This window comes from Alosa pseudoharengus, unplaced genomic scaffold (genome assembly GCF_046254945.1).
Source record: "Alosa pseudoharengus isolate Yale_2024_CS ecotype anadromous, Long Island Sound unplaced genomic scaffold, YU_APseudo_1.1 YU_APseudo_1.1_scf_2, whole genome shotgun sequence".
Taxonomy (NCBI): Eukaryota; Metazoa; Chordata; class Actinopteri; order Clupeiformes; family Clupeidae; genus Alosa; species Alosa pseudoharengus.
This window is the reverse complement of record NW_027468663.1, coordinates 215,672-232,840: the sequence shown is the minus strand read 5'-3', so window position 1 is coordinate 232,840 and position 17,169 is coordinate 215,672. Positions and strand designations below refer to the sequence as shown.

The window sequence follows — 17,169 nt, the reverse complement described above, 5'->3', positions numbered from 1 at the left end:
TCAAAAAGATTAGCGTGGCACTACTTTAGATGTTTCATTAATTTACTTGTGCTATTTCGCGAGCTGAGAAATCTTTCGGTTTAGCACACAAAGTGCACTAACTATTATGTTCTTCATAGCCTTGTCTCTGACAAGCTGAAAATAATGAGCGTAGGCTTATGTCCATCCCGCAAATAGAGTCCGCCTGCGAGTCTGCTGCAGCCACAGCAGCAGTCAGGAGATAACGTTCTACTATTTTGCGCGGATTTTTTCTCCTCTGTTGTTCTCGCGTGGTGTTTGCGAATATGTATCAAAACAAAACAAGTGCTTAATTTTGGGTTAAACTGCATTGTAACGCGCGTTACTGAAGTTTGTACCGAGTAAATATTACCCAATTTTTTTTTTGTAATGCCTTACATTACCACGTTACCGCAAACAGCAATATATTACAGTAATTACATTACTTTTGTAACGCATTACTCCCAACACTGACCACAAATAATTTAATTCTAGCTGCTTTGGAAGCCAATGAAGAATAACTTAACTAATAAAGGAGTAACGTGTCATCTTTTGCTGATTAAAGACCAACACGGGGCAGCCGTGGCCTACTGGTTAGCGCTTCAGACTTGTAACCGGAGGGTTGCCGGTTCGAACCCCGACCAGTAGGAAGCGTCTGAAGTGCCCTTGAGCAAGGCACTGCTCCCCGAGTGCCACTGTTGTTGCAGGCAGCTCACTGCGCCGGGATTAGTGTGTGCTTCACCTCACTGTGTGTACACTGTGTGCTGAGTGTGTTTCACTAATTCACGGATTGGGACCAAATTTCCCTCACGGGATCAAAAGAGTATATATACTTATACTTATACTTAAATGTGCCACTGAATTACTTACAGGTAGTGGGTGCATTTCAAGGTGAGATGTATTCACATAAAGTTTGTTAATGTCTTGTGTGACTAGATAACTAATTAAGTTTGTGACTGTCTTTGTTTTCAAGCACGATCTTGGGAGAATACCGTAAACTATCCCAACCCCAGCAATGCAACGGAGTCCTGCTCAGACACCCCTCATCTCCAGCAGACAGCAACTAAGCAGACATCTGGCACTCAGACTTTGCCAACTCAAGATTTCTCAAGTAGAACCCATGCAGTGAGTTACACTGAGGTGAGGATTAGTATATTGACATGTGTGGATGACTCAATAACAGTTGACTGAGTCATCCACACATGTCAATATACTAATCATCACTATGATACATATCATGTTTGCCTGTCATGCTCATATTTTTTTACATCAACTATTGCAAAATTAATAGAAAATAGTGAAGAGACTAATGATTGGCACTGCAGGTTACAACTTTGAAGTTATATGTATTGCAGGAGCCAAAAATAAACCCTTACATAGATAGATAGATAGATAGATAGATAGATAGATAGATACTTTATTGATCCCCAGGGGAAATTCAAGGTCTTGCAGTGTACATGCAGTGTATAATACATGCAGTGTATAATAGGATTATGCCATGTGTATCTGGCAATTGTGACTGCATATCCAAGTCTACAGTATCAAGAAAGTCAAGAAAATTCAAGGTTTTGGTACATAGCTCATAGTTAACACAATGTGGGTTTCTAGCACATATAGCACATCACTCTATTATTTGCTAAGAGTATCTATTAATGCAACTAATGCAGGGGACATCTGGTATGAGTAGTGCCAAGTGAAATCACACTTTCTCAAACTCCTCTCCAGAACTGTACATTTTGTATGTTTTAGCTATATTAAGATTAATAAGTAATATCTACACAATAACGATGATTTAATTCCATATATTTCTGTGCATCTCAGAATTAGAATATAGTGGAAAAGTTCCTTTTTTCCATAATTTATTTAAGAACACAGGATTTATACTGTTCCTTTACAACTATTGGGTAGAACACGCACTGTGGTGTCATGTAAAGACCCTGTTCATGTTGCACAGCACTTGACATTTTGAGTCTGTTAGAAGGCACAAAGGTACAGTTTAAAACATGTCCCCATAAGGTAGCTCGTAAGCACTTTGGCTGCTTTATCCGCTAGCCGGCTAACTCGCGTCAGACATCACCAATTTTTTTCATGTTTTTTCTGACCGACAGTATTCTGTGAACATGATCAATTGAGCTCTGTGTTAAAATTGCCTGGATTTCAGAGTTCCGGTATGCACGCTGAGAGATAAGATGTGCGCGGGAGCTCGCTGTGAACAACTTTTGAATTTCATCATTTAAATGAAGCATTTTGTTTTTTTTTCTCGTTTGTAAGTTTACACTTTTATTTTTAACTCATGAATCGACCAATACGCAGTAGCATTATGTCTTCTAGGATAAGAAATCGGAGCAAGAACCTGCTACCAACGACAATGCTGGAATCGACGACATAGCTAACACAGCTAACCCTAAAGCGCTAGCAAAAAAACAGTGAACTTCCCCTCGCTTTGCTGGAAAAACTGCTGACCACCACCCTCCGAAAGGAGATTTCAGAGCTCAGGTCAGCGCTCGGTTCAGCCATCGAAGACCATGAGAACAGGATTTCAGCATTGGAATCAGCGCTAATGGGGATGTCTGCTTGCTTGCAAGCGTCCGAGAAACAGTGTGCTAGTCTGCTTAATGAAAACCAACTTCTCCACCAGAAAACTGATGACCTCAAAAATCGTTCCCGTAGGATGAACCTGAGGATTATTGGCATTCCTGAGGGCTCGGAACACGGCCGACCCACCGACTTCATGTCCTCATTCTTTCTTACTTTATTTGGGGAAAAGGCTCTCTCACGGCGATCGAGCCCATCGCACCCTTAACCCTAAATCTACGACCGGGCAACCCCCACGAGCCATGATCGTACGCTTCCACCACTTTCAGGAGGAGATTGTTTGTCTCGCTCGAAAACATCAAGACCAGCTCTCATTTAAGGACTCTCCTATCCGAATTTTCCCAGACCTCTCCGGCGATCTCGCCCGACACCGAGGGAAATTTAAGGAGATAAAATCCCAGCTGTATGACGCAGGTATCAAGTTCCGTCATAGATATCCTTCCAAATTATTTGTGAATTTCCAAGAGACTGAGCACATATTTGGTGAACCCGAAGCAGCCGCATTCTTTAAGAGCAGGATTCAACCCTCACTACAACAGGATAGGCCTACTCTGAATAACCACAACGGGTCTGACTGCTAGCAGGTTTGAAGTGTGGTGTGATATTTGTAATGTGATGGCTAGCTGATTACAGTTGCTTTCCATTAAAGCTTTTGTCATACCGATCTATGTTGTTTAGTAAACACTATTGCTACGGTCAACATAGTGTAGCAGCCTAGGCTACTACATATTTTTTCTTTTTTTTATCCTTTTGCTCTCAAACTATTCTCATGCCCTCCTTGGTCAGATTTTATGTTTTCTTATCTATAGCCTATACATCTATGACGGCAATTCACCCTTTGCTAAGCCCCACCCTCCTTGACTACTGTTGCTACGCCTGACAAGCTTTCGTACCCGGCATGTCAAAATCAATAGATTCTAATGATGTACATTCCGGTATCCGAATTCCCAAGGGAAATAATTAGTAGTTTCTGGGCTTCTGCAAACATTTCCGATAGAACGAGGCAGAAGGGGCTTCAATATTCATTTGAAGGTTACATCCACGACATCTCAGGTAGGTTAGAAAACGATGCATTACAAATAGAGGCCAAATCGTATAGGTCACTTAAGCAAAGACAGACACACCTCACCGTATTAGCATTAGGACTACCCCCGGAGGTGAGATCAAGGAGCAGCAATGTTCTTGCACAGCAGGGTAAGTAATCTTTTTTACATAATGCTTTATATATGCTTTATATATGCTAATACTTACGCTTATAATGTACACACGCGTTGTGGAATAGCTTGCACCGAGACGTCTGACCACTCCCGCTGTTATTTTTTTATAGCGCGCCAGGCTACTGCTCTCATGTAGTAGGACTAGTGTATGCTTTGGACCTGGCGATTACAAAAGCAAGAGATGCAGAGCCGTGCACCTCGTCTTGCACAAGCCAACCCCAGCAATGGCACAAGCCAAGGGGTAATAAGATCAGGGCTGTGCCCATTTCCACCGTAGTTGTGGCTAAAGCGATAGAAAATCGTAGGCGGCGGCCAATTGACTGCCGCTATAGGTCTACAGTAAGCAGGTGAGTCAGTTACAGAGGAGAAACTTTCATTATTAAAAAAGGCAGACAGGAACACCTATCAGCTACCTGGTGAACAACCCCTAGCCCAGGCTTCACTAAGCTATGGGCTGCACCCTACTAAGCTACAGTACGACATAATGAAAAAATACCCCTAGAGTCAGCGAGAGCAGGGGCGGAAGATGACTCACTTGTGATAGACATGGTTACTGACCCTGGAACAAATTTGATTACGAGTAAGGAAAACATGTTTGTGGAAGCCACTAGTTCAGAGAAAACTGAGAAAAAGCTGCAGATGTGTGTGTGTGGTTGGCAGAAGGTTACAAGTCTAAAGGGCCTGAAAATTCATCAAGGGAAAAATAAGTGCTTGGTAGAGGGAACACAGGGTCCCCGCATTGATAGCTATTTCTTAAGAAGTGCATCAAGTCAGTCGGTTGAAGTCCAGCGACAGGAAGAAACCCACAGTTCGCAGGACATCAGTACCCCTGTTGTTGAGGTAAGTTCTAGCACTGAGGCAGAGAGAGAGGCCAGTCAGCCAAGGAGGGAGAAGATTAATGGTCATAGGCCTGGGGTTAGATGGCCAGGCGCAGCAGAATGTAGAATGTGGGACTATATAGGCTACTGCTGTTGGATAGGCCATTTGCATTGTGCTTGTGACCATTTGTTGGCGGATTTGTGGGTAGTGTGCTTTTTAAAGTTAAACTGGAGCAGGGGCTTCTGAATGTGTTTTTACCTTGGATTTTGGCACAAGGGATTTTAACATCTAATCCTGTGTATTAATGTAACCTCCTATTGAGATTACTGTAGGAGAAGAGAAATACTCACTAGGAAGTGGTCTAAGCCATCAGGTAAATTAATGAGATGAGGCAGTGTATGAGTATATATATTCTTTAATGCGTGTATACATCTTGGATCTATATATAGTAAGTATAAGTATATATACTTTTTTGATCCCGTGAGGGAAATTTGGTCTCTGCATTTAACCCAATCGGTGAATTAGTGAAACACAAACAGCACACAGTGAACACACAGTGAGGTGAAGCACACACTAATCCCGGCGCAGTGAGCTGCCTGCTTCAACGGCGGCGCTCGGGGAGCAGTGAGGGGTTAGGTGCCTTGCTCAAGGGCAATTCAGCCGCGGCCCACTGGTCGGGGCTCGAACCGGCAACCCTCCGGTTACAAGTCCAGAGTGCTAACCAGTGGGCCACGGCTGCCCACAATCTACAGGATGTTGCAGGTTGGCACAAGTCAACATGACCTCTCAGCACGACTCCCTAGCTGATCTCCACACATATACCTTAATATTTAATGATGTGTGGCTGGAAGTTAGACAACATACTGACAACATACCATATTTGATTAATGTTCCCAAGCCGGGAAATGGGGATTCTGCCTGAAACAATTTTGAACTTTTTAATCTTTGCAATAGCTCTTTCAACATGGACCCTGTGCTTGGCTATTTGTTTTGGTCATATCAACATCTGCATGTGGCATCTGTCTGTTTGCTCTTGCAAACGGTGGAATGTTAAGTTTCAAGCCAATCTCCTCAACTTCCTTCTCTATTAAAAAACCCTTGTCAACCATCAAACCATCTCCTACATTTAGGTAGCCACACTGAACACACCCCTTCAAAACGTCAATGATGTTGCACCTATTGAAGAGCTCTTTGTCTGAGATGGATCCGGTAAAGAGGGCAGACACATAAATGACTGCACCTCGTGGATCACATGCCATTAGAGACTTAAGAGTGTTTGTAGACTTGTAGGTGGAGTAAGTCTGACTCTGCAACACTAGTGATTTTGGCTTCTCAATCTTAAAGGAACACGCCACCCAATGTCAGTAGTAATATATGTTCTTACCTTAACTTTCACGAGTTGAGTCATACCTCTCCCGTGTCGGTACGTGCACTCCAACGCTCTGGTGCGCGGCTGGACTGTGTTAGCATGTTGCTATGCTAGCGGGCTTTGATGGTAACTAAGCGTAGAAGTAATCAGAAACATCCACGTTTTCCCGACTTAAATACAGTTGCACTAGTAGTTGATAGAAATGCTACGGCCACGCAATATGAAACGTGGCGATTTTCCAAGCGAATAAACCGGAGAACTACAATGTGTGGCGCAATAGCACTTGGGAGTACTTCGACCTAGCGTAGTAGTATTGTTAACACCTAATTGTAGATCCTATCCACCACAGAGTTTAGAATCCATGCTGGATCGACCCTCCCTCCCCTCTGAGCGAGAGAGAGGCACACACACTAGAGATGCGCTGATGGGCTATTATTTCAACCATAACTGCACAGCAGTTTGTTTTAATGTAGGCTATATGGGTGATGCAGCGCTGCTGGCGTGAGGCTAGAAAGCCCTTGCCTGTTCTAGAAAGACTGATCCAATGCAGCAAATATATTAAAAGGCTAAAGTCGTACATTGGCTATGTTGTAGCCTATCCCCAGAATATCAGCAGCAAACTCAATCTCTGTCTCGCAAAACAGTCTCCAAATAAAACGCACATCGGCCTGTTGCCTATTCTGCCAGCTTGTGACAATATATCGTCCAAAATGCTTGATTGCATTGCATTCTCCACATTTTTAGCTAAATTTTCATGTACCACATCAGCATTTTTGTTCAGTGAATCTTTTGTAAATTGCTTTACAATTACCGTCGGGCCTATAGGCCTATTGCCATGCTTGCCTCAGCTTCGGTCACGTCCTTTTACAATTTTATCATTGTAATAAAAAACGCAATTTGCCACATAATTTCAACATGCTCCTGGCCTACTAATTAATGCCTATTGTACTTTATTTTTTGCAAAAAGAAAGAAATCCCTGATAAAATAACAAGTCATTCACATTATAGGCTACTTTACGCACTGTTATGTCAGGGTGACTGACAAGCCTGTTCTGAAGACTGCCATTCATTTTGACTGCACGAGCGCGTCTTTTTCAGACAGACAGCATTTTATAGCAGGCCATCGGACAAATATGACGCCTCGATAGCCTATTAAAGAAACTCCGACTCCATTCATTCTGAAAGTCCACCGCACAACGTGCATGTTCACATTTTTAGTAACAACCGCCAAACTTGCTTGCTTGCCTTATCTAAGTTTTCCGACTATTTTTCGTAGGCCCTATACCTTCTTTTTCCGCTGGATGTTATTGAGTTTGTAGAAGTTTTAGCTCTTACGTTCTGAACATCTCGCACTGCCATCGCCCGATGTCATTTCTGAGTCATATCACTCTGTCTCTCTTTTAAATGCCTATTCCCTGAATGGTAGGCTACAATTATGTGTTTTATATAGGCCTATAGGCTAATATCGAAACAAAATAACCCAGGCAGTCTCATCTAGGAAGTCAACGTCAAGTTGGTTCTATTTAGGGAGGTGAATGTGTGTAAACATCTGTAGATGACTCAGAAATGACATCGGAAGACAAGGAGTGAAAAGTGGCAGAGGCAAGCCGAAGGCTGCTGACAAGGGCCCGACGCTATTGTAAAGCAATTTACAAAAGATTCACTGAACAAAAATGCTGATGTGGTACATGAAAATTTAGCTAAAAATGTGGAGAATGCAATGCAATCAAGCATTTTGGACGATATATTGTCACAAGCTGGCAGAATAGGCAACAGGCTGATGTGCGTTTTATTTGGAGACTGTTTTGCGAGACAGAGACTGAGTTTGCTGCTGATATTCTGGGGATAGGCTACAACATAGCCAATGTACGACTTTAGCCTTTTAATATATTTGCTGCATTAGATCAGTCTTTCTAGAACAGGCAAGGGCTTTCTAGCCTCACGTCAGCAGCGCTGCATCACCCATAGCCTATTAAAACAACCAGCGGATGGTGGGCAGGTGTGGTTTCGAAAATTGGTCAAAAAACTTTGGTGCTGATGGATGATAAGTTTTGCTATGCAGTTATGGTTGAAATAATAGCCCATCAGCGCATCTCTAGTGTGTGTGCCTCTCTCTCGCTCAGAGGGGAGGGAGAGGCTGAGGGTCGATCCAGCATGGATTCTAAACTCTGTGGTGGATAGGATCTACAATTAGGTGTTAACAATACTACTACGCTAGGTCGAAGTACTCATGTTGCGTGGCCGTAGCATTTCTATCAACTACTAGTGCAACTGTATTTAAGTCGGGAAAACGTGGATGTTTCTGATTACTTCTACGCTTAGTTACCGTCAAAGCCCGCTAGCATAGCAACATGCTAACACAGTCCAGCCGCGCACCAGAGCGTTGGAGTGCACGTACCGACACGGGAGAGGTATGACTCAACTCGTGAAAGTTAAGGTAAGAACATATATTACTACTGACATTGGGTGGCATGTTCCTTTAAAGGAATTATCCAGAGTAAAATGCACTTTAGATCAATTTACGGATGATTGGGAGTACATACAGTGGGTCCCAGTTAAAAATTGACACTTCATTCACGATCAAGGTGATTCACGCAGCTGGGTGAAATGTAAGTACAACTGCAGCGGCTTGGGGGCGTTCCACGGTCAAACCGGACGGCGAATTTGACAGCAAGGGCTGTGATTGGCCGAGTTTTCAGTGCGTTTCTCTGTGTTTTTAGCAGCCCCTGCAACATGCTAGTCCACTGTAGCCTAAGCTTTGTACATAATGTTAAACATAGTTTTGGATTCAGTGGCAAGATTTCTTGATTGTACAGTGCCTGTCTCTCAGTAATGTTTTAAAATGAGAGCTTCGTCAGCTGGCAGTAGGCTACTTTGTCGGTAGTCATGAGAAGTTCGCTTGCTAACAGAACATAAATATGCTGCCCAGAAACCTTGTGAATAGTTCAGATTTTTTTTTACTACACTAACGAGGTTGAAATATAGCCTTTGCCTACAGCATCTCCTTTACAGTAATGTTAACAAAATGACAGCATTCATATGACAAAGGAAAACGAATTCGGTCACTCAAGACTGTGCCACAGCAACCAGTGTAGGCTACATTCCTACCCAATAGGCTACTCGAAACAGATAGCATTGTCTGACGGTCGAGTGGGTTAATGCACGGATATCCAGAACAGGTCTGCAACTTTCAGGCAGTTCTGAGTTCGAATCTAGGCAGGAGCAGAGCCATATAAAGGCTTAGGCCTATTGTTATCATTTTTTGCAAGGTGTTGCTCCTGGCAATACGTTTGGTGATTAATTGATAGCTGTTTTTTGGACACGTTAAACGTTCTTTATAATGAGCGCATACGGGGAGTAAAACGACTGTTACGCGCTGTTACAACTGTAGGCTACAATGATTGCAATACAAAAATATGCGCGTGTTAGTTTAGTTAGTTTTGTGATTTTTTGCACTTTTGCCTCATGTGTTTTCAGGTTTGAGGGCTTTTTTGGCAAGATTGACCTTGGTAGACTCTGCATATGTTATTTCTCCGTATGGAAAATAAAGTCAAATTTCGACACACGTCTGTTATTAGTTCAATAAGAAGTGTTGCTTGTTAAAACATGTGACTAGTGAAACTCAAATGATTTTAGAAATATTTAGCCAAAGCCAAAAAGTGTTAGAAGGAGAGACGCCCGTGCGGTGTGTAGGCCTAGAAGTTGCATTTGAAAATGTTACTGTTGTAGGCTGTTTGTTTTTTATTTCAGCCACACTGTTTTAAAGTGGTTAGGACCATTACACACCAATTTTGAATAAGCCATACTGCAATACCGATTTCATGGTTGCACCATGCACATGTTCGCCGATTATGTGGCCCTCAGTAACCTATACATTCAATGATGTGGCCCTCTATGAAAATGAGTTTGACACCCCTGCTCTAAAATATCTGTCCTGGCCTGATTGCACCGGATTGTGGCCAAACGACAGAAGCGCGGAGAACCCTGCTTTGTCTACCAAAAAGTGTTACTTTGTGCCCCGCGCTCCCCCACTGCTTGTGAAAGAAGGGGGTGGGGGAGGGGGGCTTAACGTGAAAAAGCTTAATGTCCCAAAACGGCAAAGTCATAATGGTAGGCTACAGGAAGTGGGGGGAGGGTATGGGATGACCAGAGCCGTCTTCGCTGTGCTATTCAGAAAGTATCTTATTGTCTTTCCAGGCGCACACAGCTCGTTATAGCCTATCGAGTGCCTTAGCAGATAGGCTCTGCTCTTGGGTTTGGCCTCACAGCGAACTCAACCCTCTTGTTGCTTGCAGTTTGTTAAATAAAGCGATTATTTTTCCCGTCTCCCTAATTTTTTGTCAGCCCTAGCACCTAGGCCCTTTGAGACAGAGACACCGTTCCAACTTTAAAATGTCCGGTCAGTACCGGTGTAAGTTGGTCGCGAAGATGACGTCAGGTGGGCGTGCCGTTCGTCCGCCATATTGGATTGAACAGAAAGCGAAACTAAATTTTCACAGGTCACAAATTTGATCCGAACGCCACGAAACTTGACGTACATTATCCTTGGACCAAGCCTCACAAATGTTAGCGGAAGGATTTTTGATTTTCGAAAGCGTTTGCCCGTCACAGCCAAACGAAATCGGCGGCGAAGCTCCGAAACAGGAAGTCGTCCATATCTCAGGAACACTGTCACATATCAATACCAAATTTTGTATATGAACTGGGGACTCCAGTGTGAGGGTACATAAGCTAAAAAAAAAAAAAGAAATATTCCAAAAGTTTCCATCATTTGGCAAACCACCCACAGGTATTTGGTAACTCTCTCCATTCACCTTTGCACCATTCACCTTCTATAACAATGCCTTCCAAGTATGCTCACTGTCTCTGGGTAGCCACAATGTCTCCAGGCAACCTTGCCCAATCATGAAATCCTTGCTCTGCCATGGGATAGTATGGACTTACGAACTGAAATAGCAAGGAGAACAGTAGCTATATATAGCTTACATAATAGAGTTGTTTTCACATTGACGGTATTCAAATTACATTTTTCATTATTGTTACATATCATGATGGGAGAGTATTATTAAAAATGTTACAAGTATGCAAATGCATATGTTTACGGGCATTTAGGTTTTACTGTGTTGTTTTGTTGTAAAGACACGCAAGGCATTCTGGGCCATGTAATGAACAGTGGTCGGCAGCACTCCATAGGCTACGTATTAATATGAATAGGTGTTTCTGTAAACCTAGGGACAATAAACAGCTATCTCTGTTACAAAAACGAGCTGGTAATCGCTCATTGAAGAGGGAACTATGATAAAAAGATTGTTTTCCTAAAAGCATGGAGTTGACGAAAGAATAAAAGCAATGTCACGTTAATGTTAAATAGCCTAGAACTATCTGAACGCTAGGTGGCAACGTTGTATTACATTTCACTAGTGTAGCCTACTTGAAATACGGTGTGAGATTCACAAGTAAGGAAGGTGCAAATATTATGTAATTTATCATGGGAAATTATTGGAAATGTTATTTCTTGTTTATTATAATTGCAAACCACACACATCCATTCGGAATCACACGTACACATTTAATACTGAAAGACTATCATTTTGTTTATTTGATGTTGCCTTAGCAACACAGCCTTCAGAGCAAAGATTCTAGAACAGGGCTTCAGAGAGACACGTTTTGAGTTTGTGGCCAAGAACCTAAAATATCGGTTTCCATGTGCTGGATGGTGTGCGTCCTTTATGAAAGTAAGTGTTTTATACAGTTAACGTTACAGACATAATGAGTCATGTTGTAGTGGTCAACATAAATGTGCCCCTTCTGTTATTAGAATGCTAAGCGGAGAAGCATGCTAAGCAGAGATTTAGTATCATTAATTTCTTGTGTGGCTAGCTACAGGGAGGAGGAGATGTAGTGCTATGTTGCTAATTGGGATTTATGTTGTTTAGCGTAATGCCATGGTCATTTGATATGAGATGCTTGCACTCGTAACTTCGTCACGTGTAACTTTAGGACTGCTATTTTTTTTTTACTAACAGTAATTCACGAAGCACTTTAGCCCTAAAAGTAGCACCTACGTCTGTGACGGCTTAAAAGAAGTGGGAAGGACTCCTAACGCGATGTTTTGAAATGCGTCTACTATTGTCTACAGGAGCTTCCAATCGCGAGGGAACTTGCATTGTAGGCATAACTAAGGGATGCAATAACACCACCAACAACCAAAACTAGCCTACTCATTGTCAACATGTACATGAAATGTAACGTTTCATGTGAATCAAATTAAAATGTTTTCTTTGCAAACGTAGGCATAGGTGTATGGTGACAGATTAATTTAATAATGCTGCTGTGTGAATCACGGTAATCACGGTGAATGAAGTGGCCACTTCTTAATGGGACCCACTGTATGGAAGTGGGCTAAGTAAAATAGAGATGTTTTAAGATAAGGTTAATCAGAATTCTACGATATGCCCGCTTGACAACGGCAGAGATAGAACTGGCCTTTGGCCATAGCAACCATCCATTTAGAACGACTGGCCTTCATAGCAACCAAAGATCTGAGCTGTGTTGCAATGTGAGGCAAAGTATAGAAAGGTGATGAAACATACAGAGACAGGTCAAGAAATATAGTGCAATGTAGACAGTAGTATACAGTTGATTTACAGACGGTGGTTTAGAGTAATATGAAGTATTCCTTTATTCTGAGATAGGCTACATCAATAGGCTCTCAAAACAACCCCAGGCTCACAAAACAATCCCAAACAGACATAAGGTCTTTATAGAGCAAATCTATATAGATTATTTGTCAAATAAACCAGTAAAACATAATTTGTGGGATGGAATATATAACATTCACACTCATAGCTCATATTTTTTTTTTTAATAAATCAGTGAAAAACAAACAAGCAGCTTTTTAATGCCTTGGTCATATTTCATGATTTCAATTCCTCTGTAGGTTACCTGATAGCCCAGTTTGAGAGGCGCAAGACGCGTGACATTATTTATTTTTTGCAGCCAATCACTGCTGTCATTTTATTTTATTGATTTGATCTCAGTCATAGAAGCTAAATTCGAAGGCAGGCCCAAGGTAAAATCCAACAAATCGCATTCAACCCGCAAGCCAATAGTTGAATAGCCCTCTCCTAGAGCTTTTGAGATATTGCCACTGCTCCAACATTGAAAGGCACTGTTACAATGCCTGGATCAAGCCAGGTTCAGCATAGCGTATGCCACTGTCCACTCACGTTGCTGACCGGACCAGGGCAAGCACACTTTCGCAGTTCCCGCCGGAAATGCAGTCTAGTTATATTATTAATTGTGTCTTTTTTGCAACATCTGCTTGTTAGGCTGGGCTACTGTCAATGTCCTGTACAGGTATATGTTCAACAATTGCTGGTGTAGGCCTACAGGCTATAATCAATTAGGGACTGTTCGTTATTTATTTAAGGGGCTACCGGAGGAGTTTTGGGAGCGTTAGTCAAAAAAGACGTGACCCTCCCTCGCCAGCAAGACATTTTTCTATGACCCTCCAAAGTGATTGAGAAAAAACGCATGACCCTCCCCAGTCCCAACAATTTAGGCTATTGATGCCTTCTGTCTACTGGGTCAATTTGGGAGCTTGCATGCTACGACTCCTTCCTTGAAATGCCTTGAAAAGGCTGTCGTTTGCACAATTTCACAAATAATCACTTGGACCGAAACAAACCTGTCAACCTTTCCCGGGTTTATCGCGTATTTTAACTTTTTCCTCGCTGTCTTAGGAGGAGCTGTAGGGCCATCGCAAGGGGGTGCGAGGCCCTGTACGAACTTGACAGATGCATGAACTTACGTGCATGAAATCATGCGATAGCTTACTTTACACATAGCCAAGGCTACCGTCGGTGCATTTTAATAGTAGCCTAGTCTAATAAGCTATACCAGCTTGTCTTTAAGAGGGGAAATTGTATAGCCTATAACATTAGCTGAGTCACATATTTGGCCATATGGTGTTTATCATAGGCTACATCATGAAACCAAATAGTGTAACAAAGGCGAACACTTTAACAGGGGAAATTAATTGGGCATGAATCATTGTGCTGAACGGTATTTGTCAATGCAGAAACACACACGACATTCAAACTGTTGATAAGATGTGCACTATGGAAATTGGTCTGTAGGCTAACAATGTACTTGTACAGGTAAATGTTCAACAATTGCTGTACAGGCTATAATCAATTAGCTAAATCATTTGTCAAGCTGTTTAAATTCGTGCTACATTCAAACGCAAAAGGTGCTTTGATATCTTTTTCGTTTGAACGTCGGCAAGCAGGCATGCTGCGGTTGCAATGAATGAGGATAATTGGTTTTATCTGCGGATTTATTTTTTGCATTATTTTGAATATGACTCGCTCCAGTCTCAACAGCACTTTCCACACGCATCTAAGTTCTAACACATATCCCCTCTCGCTTTCTCTCTCTCCATCCCTGCACACGGTGCTTTCTTAAAGGAGCTGCACCATATTACAACAATTGCATCTACATTTTCATATTAGAATGTTTTGTCAAGTGTAAGCTTAAACTACCGTGATCAATTTAAGTTCCCGTGCCCCCGCTGAAAGTCTCATGCGCTTATCGTTACACTATCAAATCTATAAGTAACCGTGACAAATAGGGTATAAGATATATAAACTCACGCTATTGTATTATCATATATGTTTGGTAATGGCTCAGCTTTCTCTGATTGTTCTACTGACTTGGAAAATGCATCATGGAAGCAGTAAGCCAAGTCTTATCAAAAAGAGTAGTGGCAGAACTCCAAAGTGACACCTTGTGGTTGTTTGTGTCAACTGCAGTTTGTGCCATTTCTGCTGAGTAAATGGGTAGCGGCGAATTTTGTAGCGGCGAAATAATATGCCCTTCTCACTTCCACGCTAACGAGTTTTGATTAAAAAAAATAAAATCGAACTTTCTCAAAACACATCCGAATGACATGATTTTGATGTCAACTCAACGTATGTACTCCCAATCATCCGTAAATTGATCTAAAGTGCATTTTACTCCGGATAATTCCTTTAAGTTCTGTGCCATCCAGAATGGCAAAGGTGTTAGGAAATTGTTCCTTAAATTTAGCTGGCATATTCTCCGAAATGATGTTCCTGTGTGGCCAAACAGCCTAGGCTTTCAAACATGTAGTCCACCCAGGAGTTTATCAAAGTGCTGACACTTTGTAAATGAATCTGGAAGCGGAAGTCTAAATCTTTGTGGTCCAACATGTTTATATGCCAGTGGAATGTGTGTTTGTGGTGCATTTGGGTTAGCTGGAATGGAAAAAAATCACACAATATGTTAAATTGGTCGTAAGTAAAACCTGTGCAGTACTGGAAATAGTCAGGCACATGGCTTTTGTTTAAGCTCTCTGGATTTAATGTATTGTATTGAAGTTGATTATGAAGATGGAGTTCCCAGTCCTTTTCCTCCAGCTTCACCCTCAGACTAACAATCTCCTGCTCGAGCGCAGTTAATGCATCCTGAAGATCCTCACTTCCTCTTGATTGCCATGCAAAACTGCTAAAAATGATTAGCTAAGTTAGCTAAGTAACATGGTTAGCATAGTTAGCATGCTAACATGTTAGCATGCTAGTTAGCATTTTTAGCAAAACTGCTAAAAATGATTAGCTAGGTTAACTAAGTAACATGGTTAGCATAGTTAGCATGCTAACATGTTAGCATGCTAGTTAGCATTTTTAGCAAAACTGCTAAACATGATTAGCTAGGTTAACTAAGTAACATGGTTAGCATAGTTAGCATGTTAACATTGTTAGCATAGTTAGCATGCTAACATTGTTAGCATAGTTAGCATGTTTAGTAAAACTGCTAGAAAATGTTAGTTAAGTTAGCTAAGTAGCATGGTTAGCATGCTAGCATTGCTAGCACTGCTATAAAACATTAGCTAAGTAACATGGTTAACAGAATTAAAAATCTTAGCATAACTGCTAGCAAACATTAGAGCCGTTCAAACTTTCAGTTATCGTCAAATATCTACCTATACACAGCCATTAAACTATTTGAATATCAACATTCATTAAACTGCTAGAAAACGTTAGTAAGTAACATGGTTAGCAGGTTAGCATTGCTAGCACTGCTATAAAACATTAGCTAAGTAGCATGGTTAGCATAGTTAAAAATCTTAGCATAATTGCTAGCAAACATTAGAGCCATTCCAACTTTCAGTTATCGTCAAATATCTACCTATACACAGCCATTAAACTATTTGAATATCAACATTCATTCAACTTCCAGTCTGTCAACAACTTTTAAACTATTTACCTTCAACTTTTAAACGGTTTACTTTTAAACTACCATTAAACTATCTATTAAACTAGCTGTCTATCAACAACTTTTAAACTATCTACTGTCTATCAACAACTTTTAAACTATCTACATTCAACTTTTAAACAGTCTACTTTTAAACTATCAACTTTTATTAAGCTATGCAACCACCATGTCTATCCTAGCATCACCGTAGTAACCATCTCTATATTATCCGTTTTAACTATACATGATATTTTACATCACAACTTTAGCATTTTCATGCACTGGTAATTCCTTGGAATTGCATTTCTAGTTATTATTATTATTCCACTTACCACTTTTTCTAGACGCAATTTCTCTTGAACAGTTTAACTTAGAAACTTCATTCAAACTTTGTAACGTAGGTCTTCAAACAGATCGGGTTGCTATGTCTTTTCAACTTTGAAACTTTTATACTTTTTAAACTATTAAAGAAAAACTTTTTAAAATTCCCCATAGACTTAACATTGCTGATTATGACATCATAATACGGCCATTAAGCAATTAGAATCCTATGGCAGGTGTTCAGGCCACCTGGATCTCAGGCCACCTGTTAGCATACAAACTGGCCCTATTAAGACTACACATCCTGTTCAACTGCTTCCTCTGCCAAAAACTGTTTCAAAATAAAAGTCCTCACTACAATATTTCACTGTTAAACAATTTAACCCTTTAAACTACTGAACTTTTTAACTGATTAGCCATTGTAACTGTTACTTGTCATCAACTATGACTCCTACCCACTGTAGCTAGTTAGCATGGATAGCATAGTTCACATGCTAGCATGTTAGCATGCTAGTTAACATTTTTAGCAAAATTACTAAAAATTATTAGCTAAGTTAGCTAAGTCACATGGTT

At 41.2% G+C, this 17,169-nt stretch overlaps 1 protein-coding gene across 5 annotated transcripts in view; it reads left to right on the top strand.

Moving 5' to 3' along the window:
- Nucleotides 1–17,169, top strand: part of LOC143133613 (zinc finger FYVE domain-containing protein 9-like) — a 244,690-nt gene that overhangs the window by 86,300 nt on the left and 141,221 nt on the right. For 4 of the 5 annotated variants that reach the window (XM_076293365.1, XM_076293364.1, XM_076293363.1 and 1 more), the window contains one exon: nt 971–1,137. In XM_076293365.1, the coding sequence (XP_076149480.1) occupies nt 971–1,137 (167 nt within the window). The remainder of the gene's footprint in view (nt 1–970; nt 1,138–17,169) is intronic. The other variant, XM_076293361.1, reaches the window with a different exon arrangement.